The following is a 27875-nucleotide window of genomic DNA, read 5'->3' as shown; positions in this document are numbered from 1 at the left end:
GAGCTGCCTCATTTGGGTTGAAATTCTCATCCTGACTTCTTAAGAGTAGGGGGAGGGAAGGAGGGATTTTTATTTTCCCCACTGAATTTCATTGAAAGATTCTAGAATCTCTCTCCTTTTAAAAACCATATCTGATTGACAAAAGCTGTATGGGGGTAAAGACCTAGAAGGGGTAGGGAGGTTGAATATTTCCCCTTTAGAGGTTAAACCTCTGCTAGGTGGTTTCTTTTGTTTTATTTTGCTTTGCCTTGCCTTTGTTTGTGGCTTTCCTCTGCTCGGAAACGAGAGAAGTCGCTGCACTTCTCTTTCACGGCATCGGTGACGGTTCGGGCTGAGGATCTGCCGCTCGCCGAGCTCCGGGGAGTCACTTTCAGGGCGTGTGGGGGCGGCGGGCTATCGGCAGCACCAGGCAGCCTTCGGTGCCTCCGAGCTGCGGCCACGGCTCTGTCCTGCCGAGCACTCGCAGGCTGGATAATTAAGCGGGCAGGCACTGAATTAAATCTTTGTAAAGCCCACCGAGTGGCGGGGGGGGGGGGTTCCTGCGAGCTCTTTTCCAACCGGTCTTGGGCGGCTGGGACAGCAGTAGCAGCAAGCGAGAAGGGAGAAGCGAGAGCCCCCCGGACGCCTGAGGAGAGCCGAGACCCGCTCGGGGCCAGCGCTCCCCGCCGATGGACGGGGCCCGGCCGCTGCGGCTGCTGCTGCTCCTGGCGCTGCTGCCGCCTTCGCTCCGGGGACAAGGTAAGAGCGGCGCCGGGCGATGGGGCCCCCTTCTCCCCCGTGTCCCCGCACGTCCCGGGCAGGCTTTAAAGCGCCGCTGCCACGTCCAAGTGAGCAGAAAGGCGTGGTGAGCACCGGCCCCGCCGCTGCCCCCGGGCAGGTTCTGCCGGACCGGACGGGACGGGCTGGGCTGTGCCGCGGGGTGTTGAGCTCTCTGTGTGAGAGGGTGATGGGTTCGCCCGACGGGCACCCCCAGCCCACCCGGGATCCAGAGCAGCTCGGTGGATATCGCAGGGATGTCGCGACATGTCGGGGCGGGCGCCGCGCGGTGCCCCTGGTGCCCAGCGGGAGTGACGGGTCCGAAAGCGGCGGCGGCAGCAGAGGCGGCAGCTCTGACCTGCCGGACACAGCTCCAGCCGAAAGAAAGCACGGGAAACCGAGCCAGCAGCTCACTGGGATCCCGGAGGAGAGGGAGGAATAGCGAAGCAAAGGATGCAGGCTCTTTGGAGACAAAACGCGGAGCGTGTGCGAATGGTACCGTGTGATGTGGTTGGTTTTGAAAGCAGGGATCTGGATCCGAGCCATGACTCCTTTTCTGTACTGCACACTTTTATTTCTGGTCTCTTATTACTGTCTGAAGAGAGGATGTGAACTTGTTAATTCATTGTAGAAATCTCATGCAAATCTTAATTTGTAGGAGGTGACAAAGAAAGTATTTGCCCTATGGTGATAACGAATTTATCACAGCTAACAGGTAAGTGACTTTTCCATTAGAGTAACCCCAAGGGGTCCATTGAGGTTTCATTACACTCCAGGCAAGTACTTGGAAACACATGGTCACTGGCCTAGGCAGACAAAAGACAGTGAAGTAAATAATTTGTTACTATCACAGTGTCCTGAGTCTTGGATTTTCATCTAGCAGAGCACTTGTCACAGATACCTGCTTTGATAAAGAATTGCTCATTTTAAAGAGGGACAGAATAAGATGGTCAGAAGACCAGCATTCGCCTCCAGAATCAAAATAGATCCTACTTTGCCTTAGACAACAGAGTACATCAGCAAAACTGTGGCTTTGGTGTGTCAAGTGAGCAGGCATAGTAATTTTAAGCATCCAACATTATTGTAGAACATGAATAATTTCAGTTTGTGACCTCTGTACATTTAACCTTGGTTACTGGATAATTCTTTAGAAAACTGGGAAGTCATTAGATCTATAAGCTCTGTTTTTTTAAAAAAAATTTAACACAAAAATTAGCAGTAAAATATATGTCAGCATTTGATTTCCAAATTAGAATCCATATCCTAATTTGACTGAGAATTTCTATTTCTTAAAACTTAACAGTACACTGGATAAAATTAGGTTTAAATGTCTGAAAGCAGGTGAGGATCCTTGCTTAGGAGATCAGCATTCAAAGAGTAGACTTCGCTTGGGTGAAATAATTAATGAATATTGAATAATAATCTGCATTTTAGAGGTAAATGAAGTAATTACATGGTGAAGTCATGCTGTTGAAGCCTTTGGGGCAGAGCCTGTGCTCCCCTGCAGGTCTGGAATGAGGGGCCTTGGAGCAAAGAGGAGGTCCCATGTGCTATAGTGATACAATTGCCAAGTTACTAGGATAGTGTATTTATGAAATACAGTTTTCTTCTGAATTTGTTACCATCAGTTTCCTTAATTGCTTTTCCTCACTAATGAATCATCAAATCATCAGTAGCTCTTAAAGTGTTCGTTCTGAAGAAACTGAAGGACTGCCTTCAGGGGAACTGCCCAGTGCACATTAACATAGGGCATGTACATCATTCTTTGCTAGAGTAAGGATCTTAAAACCTTAAAACATTTCATGATGCAACTTTTTTTTTTTTTTACTGTAAACATTGCATTATTTAACACCTATCAGCTACCATAAAACTAAGAAGATTAATTCCATCACCATGGCCAGTCAGTGTATTAAAAGTTCATCCTGCAGCTCTCTCTTTGGCACATCTTGGTACTACAGGCACAGTTTTAACTCACTAAACATCTGGAAGCGTGTCTATTCAGGGGAAGGTTACTGTTGCAATAAAAAAAATGTTCCACTGACTTTGTGGAAGGAGTTTTATTTTAAGATTATGATTTTTACATGTGCTTTTATAACAGGTACATTTATAAGAAGTATTTGGGTGGAGGTAGGACACATAAAAGGCTGAATCTGTGCTTTCTTGTGTGTTACCATAGATAAAGTCTGCCCCAAAAAAATCACATACTACCAGTTCTAAAACATGAGTGCTACCTCTAAATTAGTTTTTAGTTGAGTTTTGTTTTAAGAGGCCATTTTCAGAAGTGACATTTTATTGCAATCAGGAGAAGAGCAAGATGTTAAAGCTCTTTGTTTTTCATCTGTGTAATTGAAAGCAGACGTGTTAGTGAAATCCAAGAGAAACCCCCATAAACCAGCTTATCAAGTTACTGCAGTATATTTATATTGTTCTGTTAGGTTTCAGGCATTATCTTGAGAGTAGATGCATTTTCAAAAGTTATTTATTTCTCATTCTACTTCAGCCCATTCTGCAAGTTTCGTATCAACTTTACATGTGTTTTCAATAAATAGTTGTGTTAAGACCAACTTGTTCTACAATGCTTCTATTCCTATTTTCTGAAATGAAAGATGGGCTTCAGCCCTCTGGGACTTGACTGAAATAGTTAACTGGGACCATGAAAGATTTTGAGTTTGGCTTTTTGAGTTATGGATACTTCTAAAGAAGTAGGTGGTAAAATGAATTCAGTAAGCAGAGAATCTGGGTTTACTTGATTTGTAAAATATCTGTAGAGAATAAAAGGGGATGAAACAGAGAAGGTCAAGAGAGAGCTGAAATCCAAATAAAACAACTTCAGGGCACAGACAAGAATTTCAATGGTAACACAGAGTGGGTTAGTAGGAAAGAGATAAATGAAGGAAAGCTTTTGTGAAAATGTAGCAGAAAGTGATGGTTGACTGTTATAGGAAGCAAAGAAAATTAATGAAGTTAAGAAATAACAAAGTAAGCAGGTAATTGTAGCCAAAACAGGCAGAAGTTTTGTGAGCACTCTGCAAATGTTAGGCACTCGTGTTTTTGTGTAGATTTGAAGGAAGGAGATAGGTTAGGAGTGAGATTTTAATAGTTAAGTCATCACACAATTAAATTGGGAGGTTGGATAGCATTGCTCCAAGATAAGATGTAGAAGTGGAAGCAGAAGGTTAAGAAAATTGCAGGGTAAGAAAGAATAGAAAAATTTTCTGCAAAGAAATCCATGAAGGAGTTGTCAGGAGCAAGAGGGAAAACATAGGAAGAAGCCACAACAAGCAAAAAGCCTAAAAAGGAGAGAAAAAGTCAGTACAGATCAGTGAAGAGTTCCAGAAGAATGGCTAGAATTACTGGCCATCATATTTTGCGAATAAAAATTAGCTTAGAAATGCTCAGAATAATGTCAAGTAAGTGGAGAAGGAGTAGACAAAGACCTGCTAAGATGATATACTGGGTGATTTACATGACAGAGTGTACAGTGAGGGGGAAATTGTCACACTCACCTGCATCTTTATCAGACTTGGCAAGGTTACTTGTCCTCTGGTGAGACAGAGGACAGCCCAGAACAAATTGTGTTGAAATTATTCTCTGATCAACAGGATGCAGCGTGTCTTAAGCATCTCCCATGCTTGTACTCTCCTCAATATACCAACAAATCTTTGGCTAAGGCAGCTAATTAGTTTCTTCTGTTCCCATTTTAAAGCCAGCAATATTTCTATTTTCCCCCAGCACTAAGGAATACTTTGTCTCTCATTTGTACCTATTATAAACTACTTCAGACTTAAAAGTTTTGAGAAATTGCCTTTTGGATTTGAAGTATGTGCTGCTGTATATTAAGAAGAAAATAAATTTCAAGATTCTCAGGGATTTTCATTCATACTCTTTTCAGTTAGTCAAATTGCTGTTACATTTTCATTCAAAGAAGGCTAATGCAGTTTTGGGTACTGAGTACACAGGTACAGGAAGTATCTATAGGAAGTATTGATTTCTGGATTGTAGTAGCACCACAAATGAACAATGCTGCCCAAGGATGCTCTATGTTCCCCAATAAATTGTTTGGTTTTCAGTCCAGCCAAAATCTGGATTGAGACTTCAATCTTAGTAATAAAGAAAGCAGTACCAGAAAAGATCTTTTTTATCAGTACTTATCTTAAAGGTGTACAGATGTAGAAATACTTCATATGCTGTATTCCAGCTTTTTAGGGTGTTTGCAAGGATTTATGAAGCTTTGGTAGGATATAATGTGCAAATGCTACTTGCACTACACTCATTGGAAATACTGCCACCTTCCAGCTTTGCTATTGTCACTGACTGAATTTCAGGTACTGAGTACTTTTAGTATAAATGTTTAGTAAGAGAACCTGGGAGAGATAGATGTTGGTTTGTGGCTCAGTATAGATAATTGCAAAATTAGGAAAGTCTCATGTGAGAGTTCTGGTAATGTTTTCTCTAAAATGAAACCTTCCCTAAAGCATTGCTATATATATGCAAAAAAAGGAGCTGTATTTTCTTCCTGCTCTGTTAAATCTGTGGTTCCTTCCATACTTGAACCCTGACCCATTGTGCTATAAATTCTATCCCATCTGCTTAGTGTTTCCTGACTATTCTTTAAATATGGCAATACTAGAATATCAGAATCTTTCATCATTGTCCATCATTTTTCATATTCAGCAATAAACATGCTGCCTACAGAGAAGATACATTTTACTTTAGCAGTATATAAAAGCAGAGTTATTATTATTAATTTACTAGTCAGATGAAAATACAGAAATCCCAGTGTGAAAATGTTTTTCCTGTAATCATTTTGCAGAAATAGCAATAGAAATAGAAATAATTTTATGGCAATAGAAATGCTTGAGCATATATGTTCAATATTCTGAGATGTGCTGCTCTGTCACGTTCTCATATCCTCATTTAAGTAGCTTTATTTTGGATATATACATTTACTTTGCCTCAAATAAAAACTCTTTAAGGTCTACCTAAAGACTGCAGTACCTTTGGGGTCATGGCCTTTATATAAATGAACAGGACTAGCAATAGGTTAATTTTAAGACCCTAAATAAAAATTTCTAATCACACAGTTTTTCATTATTTGAAATGAGAAATCAAGAGAAGATTAAAATTTGCTCTTAAATGAGAATGCCCTATTTGGCAATTTTCCTGTGAAGTTATTTCATCATTTGCATAATTTTCTCACAGGGGGAAAAGTGAAGGGCAAAGTTTAGCATGCATTTGTCAGGCAGAGCAGTCGCAGTTCTTCCAATTATGAGTCTTTATTTGTATGTCCTTCCATGTCATCTTGGTGAGTCTGGGTTCATTAGTCCACCTGTGGCCCTCAGAGCTGTGAATGCAACACCTTTTTTCATGTTCTTGTGAGTATGCAAAGTCTGGGACAGAAACTACACCTTCTAAGCTGTTTACACAATGCTGATTCAGTGGACTCCAGGTTTCTTCCAACACTTTCGTGTCTTCTAGAAATCTTCAGAACATTCTTTATTCTTCTGGTCTTAATGTCTTTTGATCTTCAGCCTCTTCACAGAAGCCCAAAAAACAACCCATCCAGAAAGATGAAAAAATGGGTATTAATTTGTTCCCAGGAAAGTCATCCTCAGGGAGTGGCAGTCTTCAGGTACTCAAAAGGTTGGGTGTTCAAGAGGTAGTGACGAAAGAATCAATTGAAATGAGCTTTTGGAGTGAACAGTGGGGTAATAAATTATAAAAAAAAATTCTGTTCTTGCTGAATGTATGAGATCTTGGAGCACAAGAGCACATTGCCTGGACAAGTTTGGGCAGTGCCTGGACAAGTTTGGGAATCAGCTTCACTTGATACTGATTTTAAACAACTACATAGAGCTCTGCCCACAAGTGACTGAATTTTATCAGGTGTCCCTGAAAGTAGTGAGTAAGACAAGATAACCTCCCAAGGCCTTCTATATCATTATCTTTGCTGATATTTTGAGATACCGATATATATATATATATATTTAAGATGCCTTATTCCTGCAATAGAGGGATTTGTCTTTTCTAATTTTTAGTAGCCTACCTTTAGGAAGATTTTTTTTTTTTAGACCCGAGGCATAATATAAACTGTGCAGTAAAGCAGAGTGTTCTTTTCCCCACTAAGGACATAATGGATGTTGCACCATAGCTTTGCCTCTGTCAGGCCTTTCCTCATCACCAGCTATTGCCATGGAAGGTTTTAAGACCTGGTTTTATAAACAGCACACAGATATCTCATAAAATGAGGTTTGGCTGTGTCTGAAAAGTCCCCTTAGTTGTGTGATGGCTATTGCTGGTGCTACCAGACTCACATTCCCTATAAATGACTGTTCTCCAGACCTAAATAATTTCCAGTAAAATGTTGGCTGTTTTCAAACCAACCACAAAACACACTAACATACCAGGCATTTCCTTTAGGGTGCTGCTGCTTTAGTTACTGTATTAACTGGGTTTCTTCAGTGATTTCAGCTGTCCTGAAATAATCACCCTCAGCTGAAAATCCATCTAAAAGTAAAGGTTTAAACCCTTTAAACATGTTTAGAGAGGATGTAGTATTTTTTAGCTGTATGTGAATTGTGAGTGATTGTCTATCAGCCCATAAAGCTCCAGTATTACCCCTCACACTTGGAGGTGAGGAGCCCAAAGTCACAGATCCTCTTTGAGGGCCTGAGCAGGACAGGAAAGGGACAGCTGGTGAGGAGCACAGCCTTGCATCCTACAACAAATGCATTGGAGAATTCCTCCTGGCCCCTGCTGCTGTGGGTGTTGAAGAGAGGGTGTCCTGGCTCCAAGTTTTATGCTTTTGTTTTGAAATTCAGGCTGTCTTGCTCTTTAAGGGAGCCTGTAAGAACAACTGAGTAGAATGACCAAGAATATCTTACTGTCCAAAGATGACTAGAGCCACAGTTTAGCTGTGACTGTTCATTGTACCCCATCAGTGTTTTGGGGTATTTGATGAACATTTGATTCCCCTGCTCTGTGTGCCCAGTCTTAAAGAAAAGCTTCTATTCACCTTGCTTCTTTCTTTTCATACAAAATGGAAGAGGGGCATCTTCATTCCCACTCCATTCTGAAGAGATCCATCACATACTCGCATTGTCTCAGATCAAGAATGGCAATGCTCTCCTGCTTTGCTCCTTTACTCCTGGTTCTAACTACTTGTTTCAGGGAATCATGGGCCCAGATTTTCTGTTGTACATCTTTCCCTTTCATGGTTTCAGGTCTCCTTCACCCTTTCCCCTGATCTGTGAGCCCAATCCCTAGGTTTACACACAATGAAGATGAGCAAAGCTGTATTTGTCATGTTAGTCTATTACCAGTTGGACCTTTGAAATCAGCTGGCTTCCCTCTTGTCTAAACATGTCTCCAGGTCTACTCAATACCTTAAGAGGCCAGCCAGAGTGTGTTTGCATTGCCAAAGACAGCATTTGCACAGTTTGTTGTAAGAAGAAGGGAAAAATCAAGAGTACACATCCCAGCTGCCAGCACTTTTGTCCCTGCTACAGAAGCAGCTGACTTTGTCCACCTGATAACAGCCTGCTGTCAGTGTTCAGGAGGAATTAATTTGGTGTAGCAGAGCAGGCCAAGCACACTCTGCCCTGAATGTTGAGCAAAGGGAGCCTTGGCTAAAGGGATATGCAGTTGCTGTAGTTTTGTGAGAATGCACATGTAAAGGGAGACTGGAAGACAAAGAATGTGACTCTGAGTATTATGGCTGGCCAGTCTGTCATTCTGAGGATCAAATTCTGTTAGTAGATTTGGAGTTTTTTTCCAGCTGGCAGTTAGATGAATGAGCATCACTAGTGAGAGTGTTTTCTGGACTGGACAAGAGAGGTTTTATCAGAAAGGTACACAGTGTCTGTTGAAAGTGGTTTTCTTACTGGAAACCTAAACCAGTGGGTGCCTGCTGTGCTCACAAGTTCCAAAAATTGTGCATGAAATACTGTTACTGAAACATATTGGGTTAGTGCTGAGCTCTCACAGAGTCTATCTGTTGCCTGTATCCTCATGTGCTGAGAAGTGATGATCGTGTTTTGTTTTCTCACATTCCACAGTGCTGAGCCTCTTACAGAGTAAATTGAGTGAAAGGCAAGATCTGCACCACATTTTGCAAACATAATCAATTCATGTGCTTAAAGGATTATAAACATCTTAATAAGAAGGTGTTATTTTGATCTCTTGACCTAGACTCACTTCCAAATCTATTCCAAACTATAGGTGGTTATGTGGGCTGGGAAACGAAGGAGTTTGAGGGTCACATCATTGGCTGCCCTGAAGAACAGGCAATGCTGACTGGCACTGCCCTGGTGAGCCCACCTAGGCTCAGGTGTCTCTTTGGTTTGGTTTTCACCATCAGGTTGATAACTGTTCCACAGATCAGCAATGAACAGCCATCCCACCCTGGAATGTATCTGGGCCTTTCCAATAAAGGCAACAGTGGAGAATAGCTGCTGTTGAAGATTGTTACCTAAAAAAAAATCTCCCTTTTTGATGTAGCTGGAATGCTACTGCTGTGAAATTTATCCAGTTCTTTTTACTCCTGCTTTTCATTTGCACAAGAGACAATTCAGGGGTTCTCATTCCAGGAATCATGCTTTTTTTGCGTTCTTCAGCTTATCTGTCTTTTGCAAAAAATATTCACTGCAGCAGCTGAATAAGCAATTATTGCATCACAGAAGTCTAAGGTTATGCAGATATCAACCTCATTTCTTGCTTTGAACTCCCACAAGTTATGGCAATCCTGTTAAAAAATCCTTTTCTTAAAACAACATTTTCTTGTGCACATCATGTCTGTCTAAACATAGTTCTGAACCAGCATATGAATGCATCATGCACACATAATGTTTGAATATTTTTGACCTTAATCATGCCCTATCTGATAGATTTTCTTCATGATATCTTTTGTAAAATTAGAGAACTTAATTCCTGCTGTGTTTCTGCTGTCTCCTTCCCAAGACTCCTGAAATCTCTTTCACAATCCAACATACTCCAGGTGTCCACTAGGACAGGCATCCTCACTGCTACCCCACTAACAGAGCTCAAGTTCTTTTGGATGCCCTGCTTTGTACAAGAATTGGTGATAAAAGTGGTGATAAAGCTGCATTGGATTTTATCCAAAATAAACCTGGGATTTTCTGAACAAATCAGTAAGCATGCAAAATTACTGTATCTGATGAAAAGGAAGTTAGCATGCTCCCCTATTAACAGAGCTCAGGTTTATCCTCATATTTTTCTGTCTTGTGATACCAGAAAGCTGAATCTGCATTCCTCAATTTTACAAAATGGATCTGACACTGTGTTCTTGCATGTTACAACTTTCCTGTAGGGTTTCTCCCTCCAAATAAAAGGGTGTAGAGGGATAGAATATAAGAAAATAAAGACAGTGAAAAAAGTAATCTTACCCCTAAGGAGTTGCAGCTGGGCCAATTATCAAAGATTAGGAACAGGCCTGAGTTTAACAGGCCACAGCTGTAACCCATGAGAAGAAGAGTGCTATGAAAGAGTGGGGTGGGTGATTGAGAAGGGAACTGGAGTTTGTTGGCTGCTTTGTGAAGGAGAACGAGTCAGTGCTCTGAGGAGCTGCCCACGAGGAACACCAAGGAGGTGTGAAACTTTTGTGATAAGGAGACAACAGCATGGAACCCCTGCCAAAAGATGGCAACAAAGGGTCACATTTAATCTGAGCACAGATGATGGCATCAGCATTTCCCATAACAGCATTGTCTTTAGGATGCCTGAGATTTCTCTGGCTGGTTTGCTCGAAGCATTGTGCTCTTGGCAAAATTGCTGAAGGAGCACCAGGTTCAGTGGAGCAGTGCCGTTCTTCCTACTTGGTCATCGTTGGCACTGCAGGTCTGAGGTGTGCCAGGAACCACACCAGCTGAATAAGACATGTGGTTACAGTCAAGAAAAAAACCCCACCATTATTTTCAGTGGAATTCCTTGAGATGTCATAATCAGAGTAGTTTCTACCTTCTGCTTCCCACTGCCTGGTTCTTTTCCCAACCTGCAGTACCAACACAAAGTTAGGAGAGGCCGCGGAGTGGCCACAGCCCCTCTGTGCTCTTGGTCCCCTGAAGAAGGTGCAAGAAGGCACAAATGGCCTCAGAATGAACTTTTTGCACAAGGATTTCCAACTGGGAGCCACATGAATGTGCACGTGTGTACAGTTAAACCAGCAACAGAACTGCAGCTGGGAGGTGGTAATTCTGTCCTGCTTCTAAATACTTATTAGCAACTCTTAATACCCAAATGGAATCACTTCCAGTGCAATCAGAGGCTGACACCTAATATGTAAGACTCACACCTTGAAATTTTGAAAGAGTAGGGATTTCCATTTTCAAACCAAACTGCAAAGCCAAGAGAAAATGTTTTTCACTGTTTGATTGTTACGTTTTAGAAGAATGGCCTTGAGGGTGGAGTGCTTTATTTTTTACTGCTTGTTTTTCACTTCCCTCTATTCTCAGGAGATGTCTGGCAGGATCTTTAGAGGATATGAATTGTGATGTCACCAAAACAATAGGCCTGGACCACAGTTCTCCTTCAACAAACTCTCCATGATCCTTCTTTGCTTGGATGCACTCCTTCAGAGAAGCTTGCTTAGCTTGGCCTGCTTTAAATTCTTGGGTTATTTGGTTGGAGTAGAGGTGTGTTGCCAGGGCTTGGAGGGAAGAGCTGGTGTCCAGAGCCAGGGATTGTCCTTCTGGGGAGGAACTTGGCTAAAGACTCGTTTGTACAAAGCCCTGCAAAAACCTGCAGCCAGCTCTGCATTTCAGTTGAATGTGTATCATTTTTCAACACACTTAAGATTGATTGCAGACAGCAGCACTAAAAAGAAGGTTATTTGTAGTGCTTTGTATGAAATCTGATGCATATGATGTTTATCAGCTGGAAGGCCCCAGACAGGGTCCCTATGCCCAAAGAAGAGCTTAGACACAAATGCATGGATTTCAGGCAGACTTTTATTTACTAGACTAGTTTAATCCAAAGCATTATAAATTGCACTTAGCTTTCAGTCACTGGCATGAATTCTGGACACACTGAGGGATTCAAGAGAAATATTGCCTTGACTTAGTAATGACAGAATTTTGACCATTATTTTGGGTAAGACTAGAAGAATGACCTGGGTCATAGAATACAGAGCACTGTTACAAACCAAAACTTAAATGCAATTCTAAGTATAATGATTTTTTTACTAAAACATGTTTGCTTTCCTTGATCCAATAATTTTGATTGTTGTTTACTGTAATAATAGTGTAGTACTGCAATTTTTGTTGACAGGAACCATGTCCTTTCACAGGTTTTACTTATCTATGCCTAAAATGCTCTGTTTCTCCCAGTTTCTCCTCATTTAGCAGGACTTTGATTCTCCTGATCATCCTCCTAATCTTTCTTTACATGTTTTTCATTTTGATGTAATCTTCCCTAAGCTGGGAAAGCCAGAATCCTGTGCAATACTACAGAGCTTTTCACCATAGAATTGGTAACTGCCTTGAGAGTACCTACCTCAAAATGACTGATGCATCCTAAAACCTCACTTAACTCGTTCGTTTTTGCTTCGAATTATAACCCCTAGGAATATAGGTTGTTCCCTGCAAAAAAAAGCCTGAATTATTGGAGGGAATTAACTTCTCTATGTGTTTTTATTTGCCTTCCCCTTCAAGGAATGTGAATTCCTTGATGATCTCAGAGGTCTTTCCCAACCTGAATGATTCTGTGATTCTGTAAGAGATTCTGTTTCTGGTAAGAGGTTGACCAGCTTGTAGTTTCCCAGATCTTCTCTCTTGTCCTTCTTGAAGTCAGGGAGACACTTGTTCTCCTTCATCCTTCAGGAACTCCTCTCATTCTCCATGAGCTCCAAGATCATTTTGTGTAACCTGGCAATGTCATCATCCCTCTCCCTCAGCACTCGTGGGTGAAACCTGTCAGGGCCATCAGTCAAAAAACTTAAGAAACAGGGAGAAATCACTGGAAAGCTGTCCCTGTGGAGAACCAGACAGGGTTTTCACACATAGTTTGCGTATTTGTTACACAAGGAACTGTTCAGTGATTAGACCACAAGACAGTTAATAGAAAAGTGTGACTCCTGTTTTATTCCAAGTTCTGATACACCTGCTGTGCAGTGAACTTTTGCACTTGGAACACGAAGCAAACCTGTAGTGCTTGTCAGTTCATTAACTGTATTCAGTTTTATTAAATTAGAAGCTTGCAAAAATATACACAAATAATTGTCTTTGGGGTGGTTCTCCTTAGTTTCAGTGTTGGTATAAGTTGGTAACAGGATTAATTTTTCTTTCATATGTTAAGTGATCAAAACACCATATACCTTTTTGTTCCTCTCTGCAGTACTTTTGCATTTGCACAGACATACTTCTGAGTAAAATATTGAAAACAGACTAACTGGATAATAACCTCAGGAAAAAAATAGTTCTGCAAATTTGCTTGTAACTTGTTTCATTTGCTTTTCATATCAGGTATTTGATTTATCCCGTATTCTTCGGGATTTTAAAAGGTTGCTTTTTGCTACTTCTGCTTTTGATAATAAAGGAGTGCAATCCCAAAGATTCTTTTGTTTGGCAGGACTATCTGAACTGGTTTCTGCCTGTGTATCAGTGTGTCTTTGTGTGGAATGTCAGGAGAAAATGCAGTTTGCTTCACCAAGAAAGGAAAACCTGCAGCACTGGGCTTTATTGCAAGGTGCTGACAGGTGCTTGCTTGGACCATGGATGCTTTTTGTATGGGTGCCCTGTCCTGTCTGTAAGTCAGGGAGGGAAAAAATGACTTGCTTGTGTTTGGTTGGGTGTTTTTTAACTGGCAGATGCAACACCACTTCTTAAAATTTTATTAAATATATTGTGTTTTTCTCTCTTTCCTCATTTCTGCAGATCTGTCAGTGGAAGAATGCTGTGACAAAGGTGTTGAATGGGCAGTCACAAACAGAATATGTGCTTCTCTGCCATTAATATCCGAGTCTAGAGAATGCAGGTACACAGTTACGTATTATATATTAAAACACAGCTTGTACTCTAATGTGAAACCATAGGAATGGCAGGTTTTGGAAGATGAACTTAGAAGATGAAGCACCCAACTCTTATATCCCAGCTTTTCAGCTCTTATATCCCAGCTTTTCAACTCCATATGTAGCCTTGGGGAGTTCTTCCCGAGCACTTACTTTTCATACAATCCAGTTCTTTTAATATTTGGTGTCAGCCTACCTTAGATTCACCCACCCTGACCTATGTGGCATGTACAGTCCTCTTACTCAGAGGTTTTCCCACTCTGCTCTGCCTGAGGACGCCTCAGAATGGCTGCACTGATGTCACCAAGCTGGTTGTGGATCTGGCCACCTTTCAGGGCAAATGTTTATAAAGGAGCACAGCAGATCCTGCACATGACCAAACTATGGTTTGAATAAGTACATATGTGTACTTTATGTGGGATAAATCATAAGTACATGTGTGAGGCAGCCTTCTGTGGTGCTACACAGGATTGTAATTGTCCTGCAGTCCTCAGCTGATTTAAGCTTTAAGTTCCCCCACAGAGTGATTCAGGGAGACTCCTTATTAGCTCAGCTTAGGAAAGGAGCCTACAAGAAAGATAGAAAAAGACTATTTACAAGGGCTTCACACTGACAGAGAGCAGGTTTAGATTGGATATTAGGAAGAAATTCTTCCCTGTGAGGGTGGTGAGGCCCCGGCACAGGTTTCCCAGCGAAGCTGTGGCTGCCCCATCCCTGGAAGTGCCCAAGGCCAGGTTGGATGGGGCTGGGAGTAACCTGGGATAGTGGAAGGTGTCCCAGCCCATGAGATGAGCTTTGAGGTCACCTCCAACCCAAAGCATTATGTGTTTCTATGACTCTATGAAATGTATTTGACTGTACAAAATAGAACCCCTCCGTTAATATACAGATTTCTTAATTCTGCTGAGAATTGATAGGATATTTCTGTCGGTAATCTACTAAATGAAATAATGCCAGCTAATATTTAGTTAAGATTTTGATTCTACTGCATCTCTTATGTTATTGTGGCATTTGTAGTTTTTATGTCAATGATCATTTGCATTATTTTCTGCTGTTACATGCACTTCTTACATTTAATTAGTGGGGCAAACAACTGGTAGTTTGAGAGGCAGCTCCACAGAGAAATTTGTATTTAAAACACTTTGCTTCCCTCCCCCCTACTCAAATGGATTGCAGTGTGATTTAGCCTTGGTAATAATTATATAAGGGTTGAGTTGATCTTTATTACAGAAGGAATGTGTCTTCCAGGGAAGTCAGTCTGTGTTTTCTGACTTTTGCATTTATACTGGCATCAAAAGCAACCTCTTACACAGAAGAATTGACAGATAGGAAATAAATGCCAATTTCTGAAATACTTGAGGAGTCATAAGAATTACAGACAAAACAGAGGCAGGAAAAACGGGAAACCAAGTTTATTGAACAATCTAAGTCTGAGTATCTTGATAATATAATAATCATTTGATTAATATGAGTTGAGATTCTGCTGCAAATAATTTATTCTTCAAAATATTTTAATTTTAGAGACTCACTTGGACTTCATAGGAGCTGGAGAAAAAAACTCACTAATGATCTAGCTTTTGTGCATAACTGAGATGTAGTTAAGAAAATTATACTAGTAAAATAAAAGGCACATAGCCTGTGAGAGGTATGGGCACTTCTTGACAAAACCTTAAGTTGATAAACTCATTTTGGTTGCATTTATTCTTGACTGCATGCTCTCCATGAAGTTTGGCTTCACTCTGAAAATGACTAAGTAAAATTGGCACCTTGGAGCACCTTTTTTAACATCAATATTATTTTACTCCAGCTATAATTGCAAACTGGCATATCTGTGAGAGGTATAGAAAAATCACTTTAGGATGCCATTTCAGACACAAAGGTCAGGGCCAAATTCTACTCCTAATTGCTGGTGTAACTGTAAGAATGAGCGCCGAGGGAGCATGATTCTTTTTGAAGGCACATTGAGGGTATTGGCACTGATATTTTACATTTATTCCTGCTGCACAAAGGCAGGAACAGAGCTGGGTTCATTGCCCCTGCTGAGGTCTTGGCAGGTGAGAATAGAGGACTGAGAAACAAGATAGGTCACAGATTTTCAAAAGGACTTGGTTCCTACTCAGACTCCTGCATGAAGTGAGAGCTGCTGGGGCACATGTCAGCATTCCTGCGGTTGTTTAATCCCAGCTGGGATCCCCTGACCATCCAGTGAAGGGTTGAACATCTGACATGAGTGCTCTAGAAAAGTGGGGGGGGCGGGGGGGGTGGAAAGCCATATCCCTTGGTGCCAGGGGGAATTGTTTGCCCTGCACATTTCAGCTTCAGTTGGCAAGGTTAGCAGGTGAATATAAGGGGAAAACACATTCTGAAGTGAGCAGGCTTGATATTTCCTGAAATAAAAGGGATTTCCTGCAGTTACTGTGCAAAGACCGTGCAACACAGAAGAGAATGGCTGTGAGTGCTTTCCCCAGTATGCTTTACAAGAATTTCCATGCTTGCTTTGAATCATCTCTTTAGAGTAGTAATAACAGTGGTGCTTCAGATTCAGTCCCTCCCTCAAAGGAAGCCCACTGCTAGAGTCTCTTGTGTGAGGAACCACCTGCCTCATTGAGTTGGAGTTGCATCCCCTTGGCTGTTTCCCAGACATTTAAAATACATCCATAGTGATCATAGAACCATGGAATGGTTTGGGTTGGAAGGGACCTTAGAGACCATCCAGTTCCAACCCCTTCCATGGCAGGGACACCTTGCACTATCCCAGGCTGCTCCAAGCCCCGTCCAACCTGGCCTTGGGCATTTCCAGGGATGGGGCAGCCACAGCTTCTCTGGGCACCCTGTGCCAGGGCCTCATCACCCTCACAGCAGAGAATTTCTTCCTAATACCCAGCCTAAACCTGCTCTCTGTCAGTTTGAAACCATTTCCCTTTGTCCTGTCACTCCCAGCCCTTGTAAACAGTCTCTCTCCATCTTTCTTCTGGGCTCCCTTTAGGTACTGGAAGGGGCACTTATGTCACCCCAGAGCCTTCTCTTTTCCAACCTGGCCTTGGGCACTTCCAGGGATGGGGCAGCCACAGCTTCTCTGGGCACCCTGTGCCACTCTCCCACCACCCTCAAGGGGAAAACGTCTTCCACAGAAAGAATTGCTCTCCAGCCCTGTCATTCTCACATCTGCCATGTCACAAGGTGACAGCTCTGGGTTCCAGAACATTTTTAGGGCTCTTCTCCCCAAGTCCCTTGTGGTTCCTGAGGGAACCAGCTGTGTCAGTGTCACTCACTGAGTGTGGTGTGGTTCACACTACAGCCATACTCACTTTTTTTGTCCTACACAAGGTGAGCCAGACCCTGTGTGAAGTCCACAAGTTCCAAAGATCCCCCTGGTTGCTCTTACTCCAGCTTTCAGCTGAAACAAGGCTCTGGGCCCAATGTCTGCAATCTCTCACTGTGGTTTCTTGCCCCACACATGATTTTATCTCACTGCATTATCTCTCTGGACAATGTCAGTGTTTATCTCTGTGTCTCTGTGGCTCAGTTAATACAAGTGTAGAATTTTAATGAGTAATATCTCTGGCTGTCATCGCAGTGGGTCTTTTCCCATTCATTCATTTTCCTGTGGTGTGGTTGAACTCAAGGCAGCTGGAAAGAGCTGCCAGTTAATTTTGGAACTCAACCTGTCCAATAAGTCCTCTTCCTTTCTAAGTGAAGAGTTTCCCCTGCACAGAGCTCTTAGCAAGTGAACTTAATTCCCTTGCCAGAAACAGTCTGTCTCCATATGGTATTTGCATGCCTTTAACAATGTGTAGCCTTTCTGGAATTACACCAGGAATAGCATTATTTACTAGTGCTGCAAGAATGCACACTGAACAATCCAAGGCTGGAAGACCTAGCTTGTTTTTGCAAAATCATTATTTTTGATTTTGATATTTTGTCCAAGACCCTTCCACTGTACACATGAATAGCACTGACATAGCTTGAAGGAAGTAGAATGAGAGAGACAGAGGGTAACAAAAGTAGATTGACAAAACATTGTTTTCAGAAAAAAAAGTTAAATTTTGATGCTTTTGTGAAAAAAAGAGAAATTAAAAATAGATGATTATGAAATCTGTGCTGGTTTAGGAGTGCATCCTCTACACAGGAGAACAATAAATGTGAAAATATGGTGGATGTAAGTGGGTGTGTAGATTTTAATTTGGAAATTAACTCCATGAAAATCAGCCACATTGGTTAAGTTTTAACAGAAAGTAAAAGTGAGAATATAAAATATGATTTCTTAAACTTGATTTATAATCAAGTTATCTAATAGTGAAATAACTTTTAGATCAACATCTGAAACAATGAATAAGGATTTTTTCAATGTCTTGATGACTTTTGTTCACTAGTGAGCATGAATAAAATTCATCCTTCAAAAATACATGATTTTGCCTGAAACATCCTGAATGAATATCACTTATGAGGCCTCATGCTCTTAAAGATTGAATATTTAGTGTTATACAGTATCTGCCATATTGTGAATAGCTGTTTATTTTCAGAAAAATTCTATTGCTCTTTTTTAACTGAAAGTCAGAATAAGGCAGATAAAGAAAAAACAGCTTTTGGCTTTTTAAAGTATTACTCTTAATTAAAAAAAAAAACAGATTAATATAAAGGTACTACTTTATTTTCTCTATTTTTAGGGACCAATATTTTGATGGTCCACAGACTGTTAATGGTATAACACCAAGCGGCAAATCTAAACATGCTCTTGGCTGCTTCACCTTGCTGGGGAGCACAAAGGGAGCAGGTATGGGCTGAGGCTGTCATCCAGGGAGACCCCTGTGACTTAGGGAATGCAGGGAGAGACCCTGCTCATCCCAAACTCCCTGGAGCCTGCCTGGCTGGTTTGGTGATCCCTGGCAAACAGCAGCACCCGGGCTGGTGTGCAGAGGGAAAAGAAGGACCAGCACTGTGCAGGTATTTCCAGCATCTTCCTCTGCCATCTTTCAAGGATTTCTGCCTCTGTTACTGCCACACTGGTGTTTGGAGTCCCCAGCAATATTTGCTACCAGTGCAACTGGGCTGTAGGATTTGGGCAATGAAGTGTGATTCTATTGTTGTTGTTCTCAGAATGAACAAATGGTATTTTAATCTAGTATCCAGTCGATGTTTAATTCCTTGTTACAGTTGGGGTGGACCACATGACTTATGAATACAGCTGTGGGAAACATTTTAAGAAACTTTCTTGTTTTGGTTGAAATAGCCTGTTTTTCAGAGATTTCAAAGAGTTGGCTGGTGTTTGAAAAAAACAAAGCCACACCAGGAATCAAACAGATCTACTGAAAGACTGCTGTTGTTTGTTTATTTGTTTGCTTGTCTGTGGCTGACATATCTAGCTCCTCAAGAGAATCTGAAGGGGTAAAGAGGCTGGAAAGTCTCAGCTCCCACACTCTTGGGCTTGGAGTTCAGTTTTTAGAGGCTTCCAAAGCCCTGAAAGTCAGACCACCCCAGAGCTGGGCAGGGAATGGAAATTCTGCTTCAGAGGGAATTTCAGCAACAAAAAAGCTACATATTCTTCCAAACTGGAACTAAATCAGATATCAAAAACTTCAAATATCCTGCCAAATAAAGTTACTGTCCTGGGCTTAACTTCTTGCTATAATTGCTTTTAGAGTTCATTTTTGAATAATTTGTTCATGAATTTATCCTGGCTTTTAGTTCCTATGCATTGAAATACCGTGGCTGTTTTTGTCCAAGAGGGAACTGCACAGTCAGACCATTACTAATGATGGAACTGTATAATTCCAGAGTGGTTTGGATTGTAAGTGATCCATGTACAATCTAATAAATAGGAATTGCAATCTTCAGGAATGTGTCTGGACAAGCTGGCCTCACCCACATGCACAGAGGTCCATAATCTGAGCCCAGTATCCACATGTCCCCTGCTTTTGCCTGGCCTTAGAGCAGAGGGAGTCCCTGATACCACCTGGGAGCTGAAAGGTCATGCCATGGTCCTGGAGAGCAGGAAAGCTCCTCCAGAGGGGGATGCATGGTAAGCCATTTATCTCAGGTGATGGTGGGAGAAGCCTGTAGTTCAGTAGTTCCACTAACCCACTCCTTTTCCTGATATTATCAAATTTCCAGCAGTGGAATAGGGGATTTTCAGAAGTACAGAGTATTTTTTCCTCTGTTTCCCAGTGTCTGTAACAGACAGTAGTGGTGGAAGAGCTTTATCCACAAAACTACCCAGCAAAGCAGAGTTACACATAAAAGCAGAGTGGGGAGAGGAGAATAGTAATACAAATAGTAATAGAAATATATAGAAATATTAGAAAAAATATATAGAAATATAGAAATATATAGAAATATATAGGAATAGAAATATAGTAATAGAAATACAAAGCCAGTCTTCCCTGGGCTTTGTATTCATGTGACAGCAGCAACCAGACTGGAGGAGTTTAAAGCCTCCTCATGTAGATTTTTTTCCCCCTGCAGGAACAAGTTTCCAGTTTTTTCACTGACATTGAGATAAAATAGAGTGATTTAATGAGCAGTGTAACAAAACTAAGTTTTCTGCACAATTTTATTCTGTCTCCTCTCTGCATCTCCCTGCCCTGTAATACTTTTCTTTCCCTTGTCTTTCTTTTCCTCTTGCTTGCAATACACTCTGCTGTTTCTCAATGTGACTTCCCTTGGTATCTTCATTTTTCTCCATGATCTCCAGGTGTCCCACAGAACAATGCTCCTATCTTCCTTCCACATGCCATACCTGTTGATTTGGGGCAGGGCTAGACTAGGATTGCAGGTTTTCACAAGATCCAGGGACTGACTTCTTGTCACATTAATATTTTCTGAAAAATCCCTTCGCCCAGGATTTTTCTCCTGGGAAGCTGAGAAGCCTCAGAGAAAAAGGAAAACAATAATTGTCTGATTTGCTTCTCCTGTGTTTTGCTCCTTTGGAATGTGTTTGGAGATTGTTTACCCACAGGTGATTGTTTCTTTGCATTTCTGGTGTGAGTTGTTTTGACTCATAGACCAATCAGGGCCAAGCTGTGTCAAGGCTCTGGAGAGAGTCACAAGTTTTCATTATTATCTTTGTAGCTTTCTGTAAGTATCCTTTCTGTATTCTTTAGTATAGTTTAGTATTCTTTAATATAATATAGTATCATAAAATGATAAATTAGCCTTCTGAGAACATGGAGTCAGATTCATCATTCCTTCCTGCCACGAGGGACCCCACAAATACAATAACTTCTCCCTTCCATCAGCCTCCTCAGCCACCAGCTGTCACAAAACATGCCAGAATGCAGCCCTGAGTTCCTTGAGTCCTGAGGCAGGTGTGGTTGAAGTTTAAAAAAGTTGCTAGGACAGACTGCAAGGTAGATCAGCAATGAAACCGTACTAACCATGTCACACAGACAATCTGCCTCCTCCCAGAGAATATCTTTGTGTTGTAACAGTGCTCCCACTGAACCCCTTTCCACATAACTAGTAGGAGTACTAATTCTCAAATGTTGCATCATGTGTTCCTGACCAATATGAGACATTTTTCTCCCCTTTCTTCCCTGCTGTTGCAGCATGACCCAGGTGCAGTGCTGCCGCAGCCAGCTGGAGAAGCAGTCCTGCTCCGACGGGGTTGAATTTGCCAACGCGCGTGAGGAGTGCGAGTCTCATATTGCCAAAAATTCCACCTGTGAGGCCGAATACTTCAAGGTGAGACATCAGAGATCTCGAGTTTTGTGTTGCTGAAATGGCTCCTAAGGTATTAAAGAGTCTTTTTTCCCTTCATGACCGTCAAAGAAGTCGAGATTTGTCAGTTCTGCTTTTGAAGGTTGTTTATTTTCTCTTATCCATTACCTTCCTTCTCTGACCTGCTGAGATCTGTCCGTCAGGTCAGGTTGTTGCACAGTGACTGCCCTTGGGATGGTGTTAACTTTTTATACTACAAACTGCGTGTACTTTATTTACAATAATTTTCCAGTACCTATCACCTATGTCAGACAGTCTGTCTCTATTCTAAACCAATCAAACAGTGTCACCATCCCAGCAGAAGATGGAGGACAAGAAGAAGGACAGGACACACCCAGATTCCTCCATCTTGCTTCTTGAACCCCCATTCTAAACACCCAAAATTCTACTTTTTCACCCTGTGACAAATTAACTATCATTCTACTCAAACTCTTGTGGCTTGTAATCTTCACACAAAGTTGGTAATTGTTTCCTTGGGCAAAAATCAAAGGCACAGGTGTTTTTGACTCGGTCTCTGAGCCCCTTGCCAGGGTCTCGAGTCCTCCAGGGCAGTCAGAGGAATGTCCTGGGTTCTGACACAGAGATACTCCTGTTTGTCTCCAAGAAGTGGAATTGAGGTTATTTAGGGTTGGCCCTGAAGGTCATTTGACTGGGTTTGCTGCACATGAATGGTTTTTTTCCTGCCTACACCTCATGTCTCCGTTACAGTTGTTTGCATTGTCCTTCTCTTTGAGAAGTTTAGCTCTTTAAGAGTTCTGGAAAATTCCTCTGAGTTATTAGTGGGGTTTTGGTTAGCGTCTAATGGATTTCAGCAAGGGAGAGACCTCTTGTGGACAGATACCAAAAGCAGTGTTACTGCAGGATTCACACCAAAACTGACAACTTAAATCCAAACATAAATAATAAGAAATATTGTAAAACTATTGTAAACCTTACATAATCAAAAGACCTTATTAATCTATGGAACTTCAGGTGCTTTCTAGTCACACCAAAAATTATATCTTCAAATTTCTCAAGTGTAAATTTACTACTTTATTCCTTTCTGTGAGAAGGCAGTCAAGGGATCATAGGAATTCAGGTAGGACACAGCTGTCCACTGTCTATTCAAACATGGGGAGCAAGGCATGGTTTGGAAGCTGCATGAGATTTTGGTAATACCAAAGGGAAAAATTTTGATATTATTATTGGGGTGACTGAAGAAGCAGAGGCCTACAGGCAGTGAAAGGGTGGTATAACAACTTGATTGTTGGTCATCACCACAGCTGCAGAGGAATCTTGGCTCTGGCTCCTGGAGCACCTCCTGCCCCTCCTTCTCCACTGCCCTCAGCGTCTCCATGTTGTTTCCCTCACACGTTCTCACCTCCTCCTCTTCTCTATCTGGAATTAAAACTGCCCCACTGTCTTTGTTTTGATTGTCTTCTCAATTATGTTATCACAGAGGCGTCACCATCATCTCTAATTGGCCCAGCCTTGGCCAGAGGCATGTCCATCTTCAGAGCCATCAGAGATTGGCTCTGCTGGACATGGTGGGAGCTTCCAGCAGCTTCTCACAGGAGCCACCTCTGTGTCCCCCCCACTACCAAAAACCAGGCCGTGCAAACCCAACACACCAGTTATGATAACACATGGCACTTTCTATCTCTGGATCATTTTGGCTGAAGTATAGAATAAATCATTCTCATTATCAAGATGTTGAATCAAGATATATCGTGCACAGTTAGAATAAATATGGGTTGGAGCAAATGGTTCAGGGCACACAATTATGTTAATTGAAGATACAGTGTCTTACAGATATTGCAAGATTTAGCAAGTTCTGTACTTGAAGTTTCACATGAGCTGGTGACAGAGGCTTTTCAAGTGGTGGCTCAGCCTAAAAGAAATAAGGAATTTAAGGCTGTTCAACAGTTCAAAAAAGAGCAAAATTAATGATCACTCTTCAAAAATTTCCAGAGAAACTCTGTAACTCCCAATATGAATATCCTGTGACAAGATAAAGAAGTGGACTGAGTCTTCCAGCAGAAGCCAGTGAGCGTACCAGAATTATATAATGTCAGTATTTGTCAAGGCATCAGCCTATTAATAGCTTAAATAAGTTTTGGTTCTAAAAAATATGCAGGGTTAAGTCAAGTAATGAATCTTTAGCTCACTTTCATATTTTTGTCTTCTAATTTATGGTTGGGAAAATTGAATATTATCAAAATTATCATCACTTTGAGATAAAGTGATGATAATTTTAAGAACTTTGAGAAGGGTGCCTCAGGGAATTGCTTGATATGTTAGAATAAATATTGTGAAATGTTTCAATCATCGAGGGTTTATTTCTAAAGTCACCAGAAAAGATGGAATTATCCCAGACATAAAAGGATGAAACTGGAGAATCTGCCACTGGATGGGAGTAGTTGGAGGAACTGGTAAAAAAAATTGGGTAGTAGGGACCATCTCACCAAACAAGAGCAAATAAGGGAAAAATGCATCCTAGAGACTGGGAGGGCATGGAAACAACACCCCAGGAGATGAGGCCAGGCGAGAGGAGCTCCAGCCCTGCAGCAGTCTGCAGCGCAGAACAGTTTCTGTTGTGTATTTAATGGCATCATACAAAATGGAAAACTTACATAGTTCAGGATGCTGTTACTGTCTTGACTTCATGCTGCTCTAAGTTTTGAAAGTGCCTTTCAGTTCAGTGCAGGGAGAGAAACATGTAATTCCTTACAAGGGAAAACTTAGAATAGAGGCAGGGATAGACATCTCAAAGTAATGCAAAGCATTTCATCGTTGCCTTCTTTTTAGCGGGTGTGGTGCTTAAAGCGCCAAACTATAGAAATTTGGTGGAAAGTTTAGTTATTTTATGTTCCATTTGTTCTGTGTAATGGTGCAGGCAACTTTCTTCAAGCAAAATAGATTCTGGAAGTCAAAACTAATAAAAAAAAAAGCTTAAATCTGCTTTCATGTGACCGTAGCAATTGTCAGACACCAGTTGCAGAGAACAAAATACTTTTGCTGCTTTTTGACAGCAAGGCAGAAAACTGAATAAATCAGCAGCATCCTCTCAATTTAAACTAAAGGAAGCCTCCACAGGATTAACTTGTCCTGCCCTTGCTTCTGTGCTGCTCTTGAAGAGTTTGTAGAAAATTTTCCATCGGTGCCAAGGTGAGATAATTACTGACATAATTTTCAAAGCTAATTGACCTTGTTAATATTTTCATTTTCTTTTTAACAGACATGTTGTTACTGTTGTTTGCTGGGAAAGGCCGCCCAAGTTCAAGGACAGAGCTGTGAGCCCAACCCGAAGATGGGATATCAGTGTGGAATTGTCTTCAGGACTTGCTGTGGGAAAGGCCAAGAAGGCATTGATCTGTCCATCAGTGATTATCCTCCCAAAAAAGAGCCAGGTATTTTATTGCATACTTAAAAGAGTGAGACACAAAATGATACAGGGTGCAAGGAGTGTTTTCACTTTAAATTATTTCTGTTGGAATTTCTCTAATTTGACATCTCATCTGAGTAATTTAATGATGCATGTTTGGGAGCTCATTTTTTTGGCTAGTGACAGCTGAAAGGCTGTTGCTGAAAATAAGAGGCAGAAAGAGGTCAGTTTCTGGCATCAAACTTAAATGTACAAGAGCTTATTTTGGGAACTAATGATCTTACCTTGGAAACTGAATATAAGCTATTAATTTAATGGCATTTTGCCCACTGAAAAATGTTTAATTAAAATGAAAATCGACAAACAATTCTTAGAATTGTGTTGAAAAGCTAGAGGGCCTTTGCCAGCTCAGTAGAATGCAAATGTTGCCATTATGTGAGAGGCAAATGCCCACAAACCAGGAGTATTTGAAATGCCTGGACTGCCTGGGACAACTAAGATCTCCAGGAAGTGTGGAAAATGTTTCTTTTATTACCAAAAAGAAGGGTGCCTAGATGCCCCTGACATCCTTATCCATACCTAGTCCACAGAGCTGAAGAGGATGAATGGGTATAGACTGACCCTTATAGACTTTCATTTGTTTGGGGTTTTTTTTCCCCCTTTTTCTCTTAAGACAGACCTGAAATGCAGACAGGTCATGCTCTGTGGTGTTGCCTCCCTCATGGGCTGCTGAGCACTGAAAACACCATCTGGCTGGCAGATCACAAGCCACAGATTTTGGGGGACATCATCCCAATCCATCATTTAAACACAAGCCCCATCACAAAAGCTTGCACTGATCTGTTTGAGCCAGCACATTATCAGAGTTGTTCCAGGTCTTTCCAGCCTGGCTTGTCTCAGTGTCCCCTTCTGAGGTAACATCTGGAAATGCCCTTCTGGGCAGTTTCTCTGTGTCTGTGCCCTTGTCTCAGGAGGGGAATTGCCCCATCCATTAGCACTGGCTGAGGTGACTGGACTATTAGATCCCTTGTAATCAGACATTTCTGCTAATGACAGAAATTTGCATGCTCACTGTAGCTGTATGGCATGAGAAATATGCCATTATGGGAACTGTGAGCATGGCAGAGTATTTCCCTGCTTGCCTTTGTGGGCAAGTGACACACACAGCAATCATTATTATGGTTATTGTGGCACACATAAGAGCCACTATGCACTGCAAAGCTGGGGCAGGACAATGTTCTCATCATTCAGCTAAGAAACAAGCAGGTGTTTGAACAAACATCAAATAAACCTATTGATAATAAAAAATGCTTGTAGGAAGGCAGAGCAAACAACACAAATAGACATTTTGGTTCATTGTGAAAGGGAGATGAGGCTCTATTTTGCAAGGCAGATTTCTGGACTAGAACCTTCTGTTTGTTGTGACAATAGCAGTGCATGAAGGGCATTCTGCTGCAGGGGTAAGGCAAGGTGGCTCTCCAGGTCATATAAAGTGTTGTCCACAGGTCAGACTTGGTGGTCTTGGAGGTCTTTTCCAACCTAATGAATTTTGTGATCTCTGGTGTTGTGTCCCCAGAGGCCTGTACCAAATCCAACCAGAGTTGGGCAAACTGATTCCATCAGCTCTGCATAATTGAAATTGAAATTGAATAATGCCCCTATGGCTTGAGGACTCAGTTAACCAACCCAGCCTTGTGCCATTGCACAAACACTGCTTTCACATCCTCTGTGCGACCTCACATCACTTGCTTGTAAGTGACTGCTGCTGGAATGGGCTCATGCACAGTCACTGAAACAAGCCTAAGTTTCCAAGTCAGTAAGCAGAGTATTTTGGAATCATGTTTTTGCACCCTACCTTCGCCCCTGTGTTCAAAGCTGTGGGATTGGAGAAAGTCCATTAGCTGGTTCTTTGGGGATGCAGTGGGTTCAGGGATGTGTTTGGCCCTTGTATGTCCTCATGTGGAGAGAATGGACTCTTGGAATATGTACACGTAGCAGGAATACCACAGTATATAAGTATATATATATAAAAGTGTATATACATATACACACTTATATAAGTATATTAATAAGTTCAATAAGTATATTAAGTACATATATATATGTATGTGTGTATATATATAAATAAAGTAGAAGTATATAAGTATATTTGAAAGAATGCCATAACTATGTGCCCAAAAACCTAGGTGTGGAGTTCTTTTTGAAACGAAGTCTAAATAAATAACTGAGGTTAATCTGATTCTCAATAAATCTCTGAGTACCCCAAGCTACTATAAAGTCAGTGGAAGCCAAGCATGCTCCAACAACGTGCCTTATGAAAATGAGGTTAAGCTCTGGTTAAAATCCTGGCATGAAGAACCTGTGTTTGAAAATATCAGTCCATAGGTAATCTATGATCACAGTGTGACTTTCATATTGAATCAGTCAGATGGAAAATGCCCCATGGCCATGAGCATTTGAATGTCAAATTTAAGTAAGAAATAGCTGTAAAATATGTAAATAATGTTTTACAATTTTGTTCTGGTTTGTCCAAGACCCTGGTGTGAGTTCCATCCCAATCACACAGTGTTTTACCTTGAGAAGAAAAGTGCTTTCTCCTCTAATGCCTATCTCTCCTCTTTTTAGTTGAAATTTCAAAGGAGGAACTGGACCAAGAAGATCCTTATCTGCATGATGGCTGCAGAGGTGAGTCCTAGCCAGCTCTTTTGTGATTGCTTTCAATAAAGTGAAGCCAAATTAGATTTAGCCAAAGCCCTTTGCCTAGGATAGTTATGGGTAAAAAAAAACCCCAAACATGAGGAAGAGCCTTTCCAAGGAGTAATAGGCTGTTATGTGATGCCTAAATAGTGCCCAGATACAAGGGAGGCATTGTCTCTCACAGTGCAGTCCATCTTATCCAACTGAAGCTGAGACAATACATTTAACTTCTACTTAACTTCTAAAGTGAGGTAATGCCTCCGAAGTGTCACCCTTGAACCTGTGGAGTGCTTTGGATTTTTCAGAATGTGGTGATCCTAT

At 41.4% G+C, this 27875-nt stretch overlaps 1 protein-coding gene across 1 annotated transcript in view; it reads left to right on the top strand.

Moving 5' to 3' along the window:
• The first annotated feature begins 431 nt into the window (after positions 1-431).
• FBLN1 (fibulin 1) overlaps positions 432-27875 on the top strand; it is a 66537-nt gene continuing 39093 nt past the window's right edge. The window contains exons 1-5 of the mRNA XM_036401772.1: positions 432-738; positions 13644-13743; positions 21322-21457; positions 24711-24882; positions 27483-27542. Of these exons, the coding sequence (XP_036257665.1) occupies positions 669-738; positions 13644-13743; positions 21322-21457; positions 24711-24882; positions 27483-27542 (538 nt within the window). The 5' untranslated portion in view covers positions 432-668. The remainder of the gene's footprint in view (positions 739-13643; positions 13744-21321; positions 21458-24710; positions 24883-27482; positions 27543-27875) is intronic.

Source organism: Molothrus ater, chromosome 5, assembly GCF_012460135.2.
Source record: "Molothrus ater isolate BHLD 08-10-18 breed brown headed cowbird chromosome 5, BPBGC_Mater_1.1, whole genome shotgun sequence".
NCBI lineage: Eukaryota > Metazoa > Chordata > Aves > Passeriformes > Icteridae > Molothrus > Molothrus ater.
The sequence above is the reverse complement of the archived record's forward strand: the minus strand, read 5'-3'. Positions and strand labels throughout refer to the sequence as shown.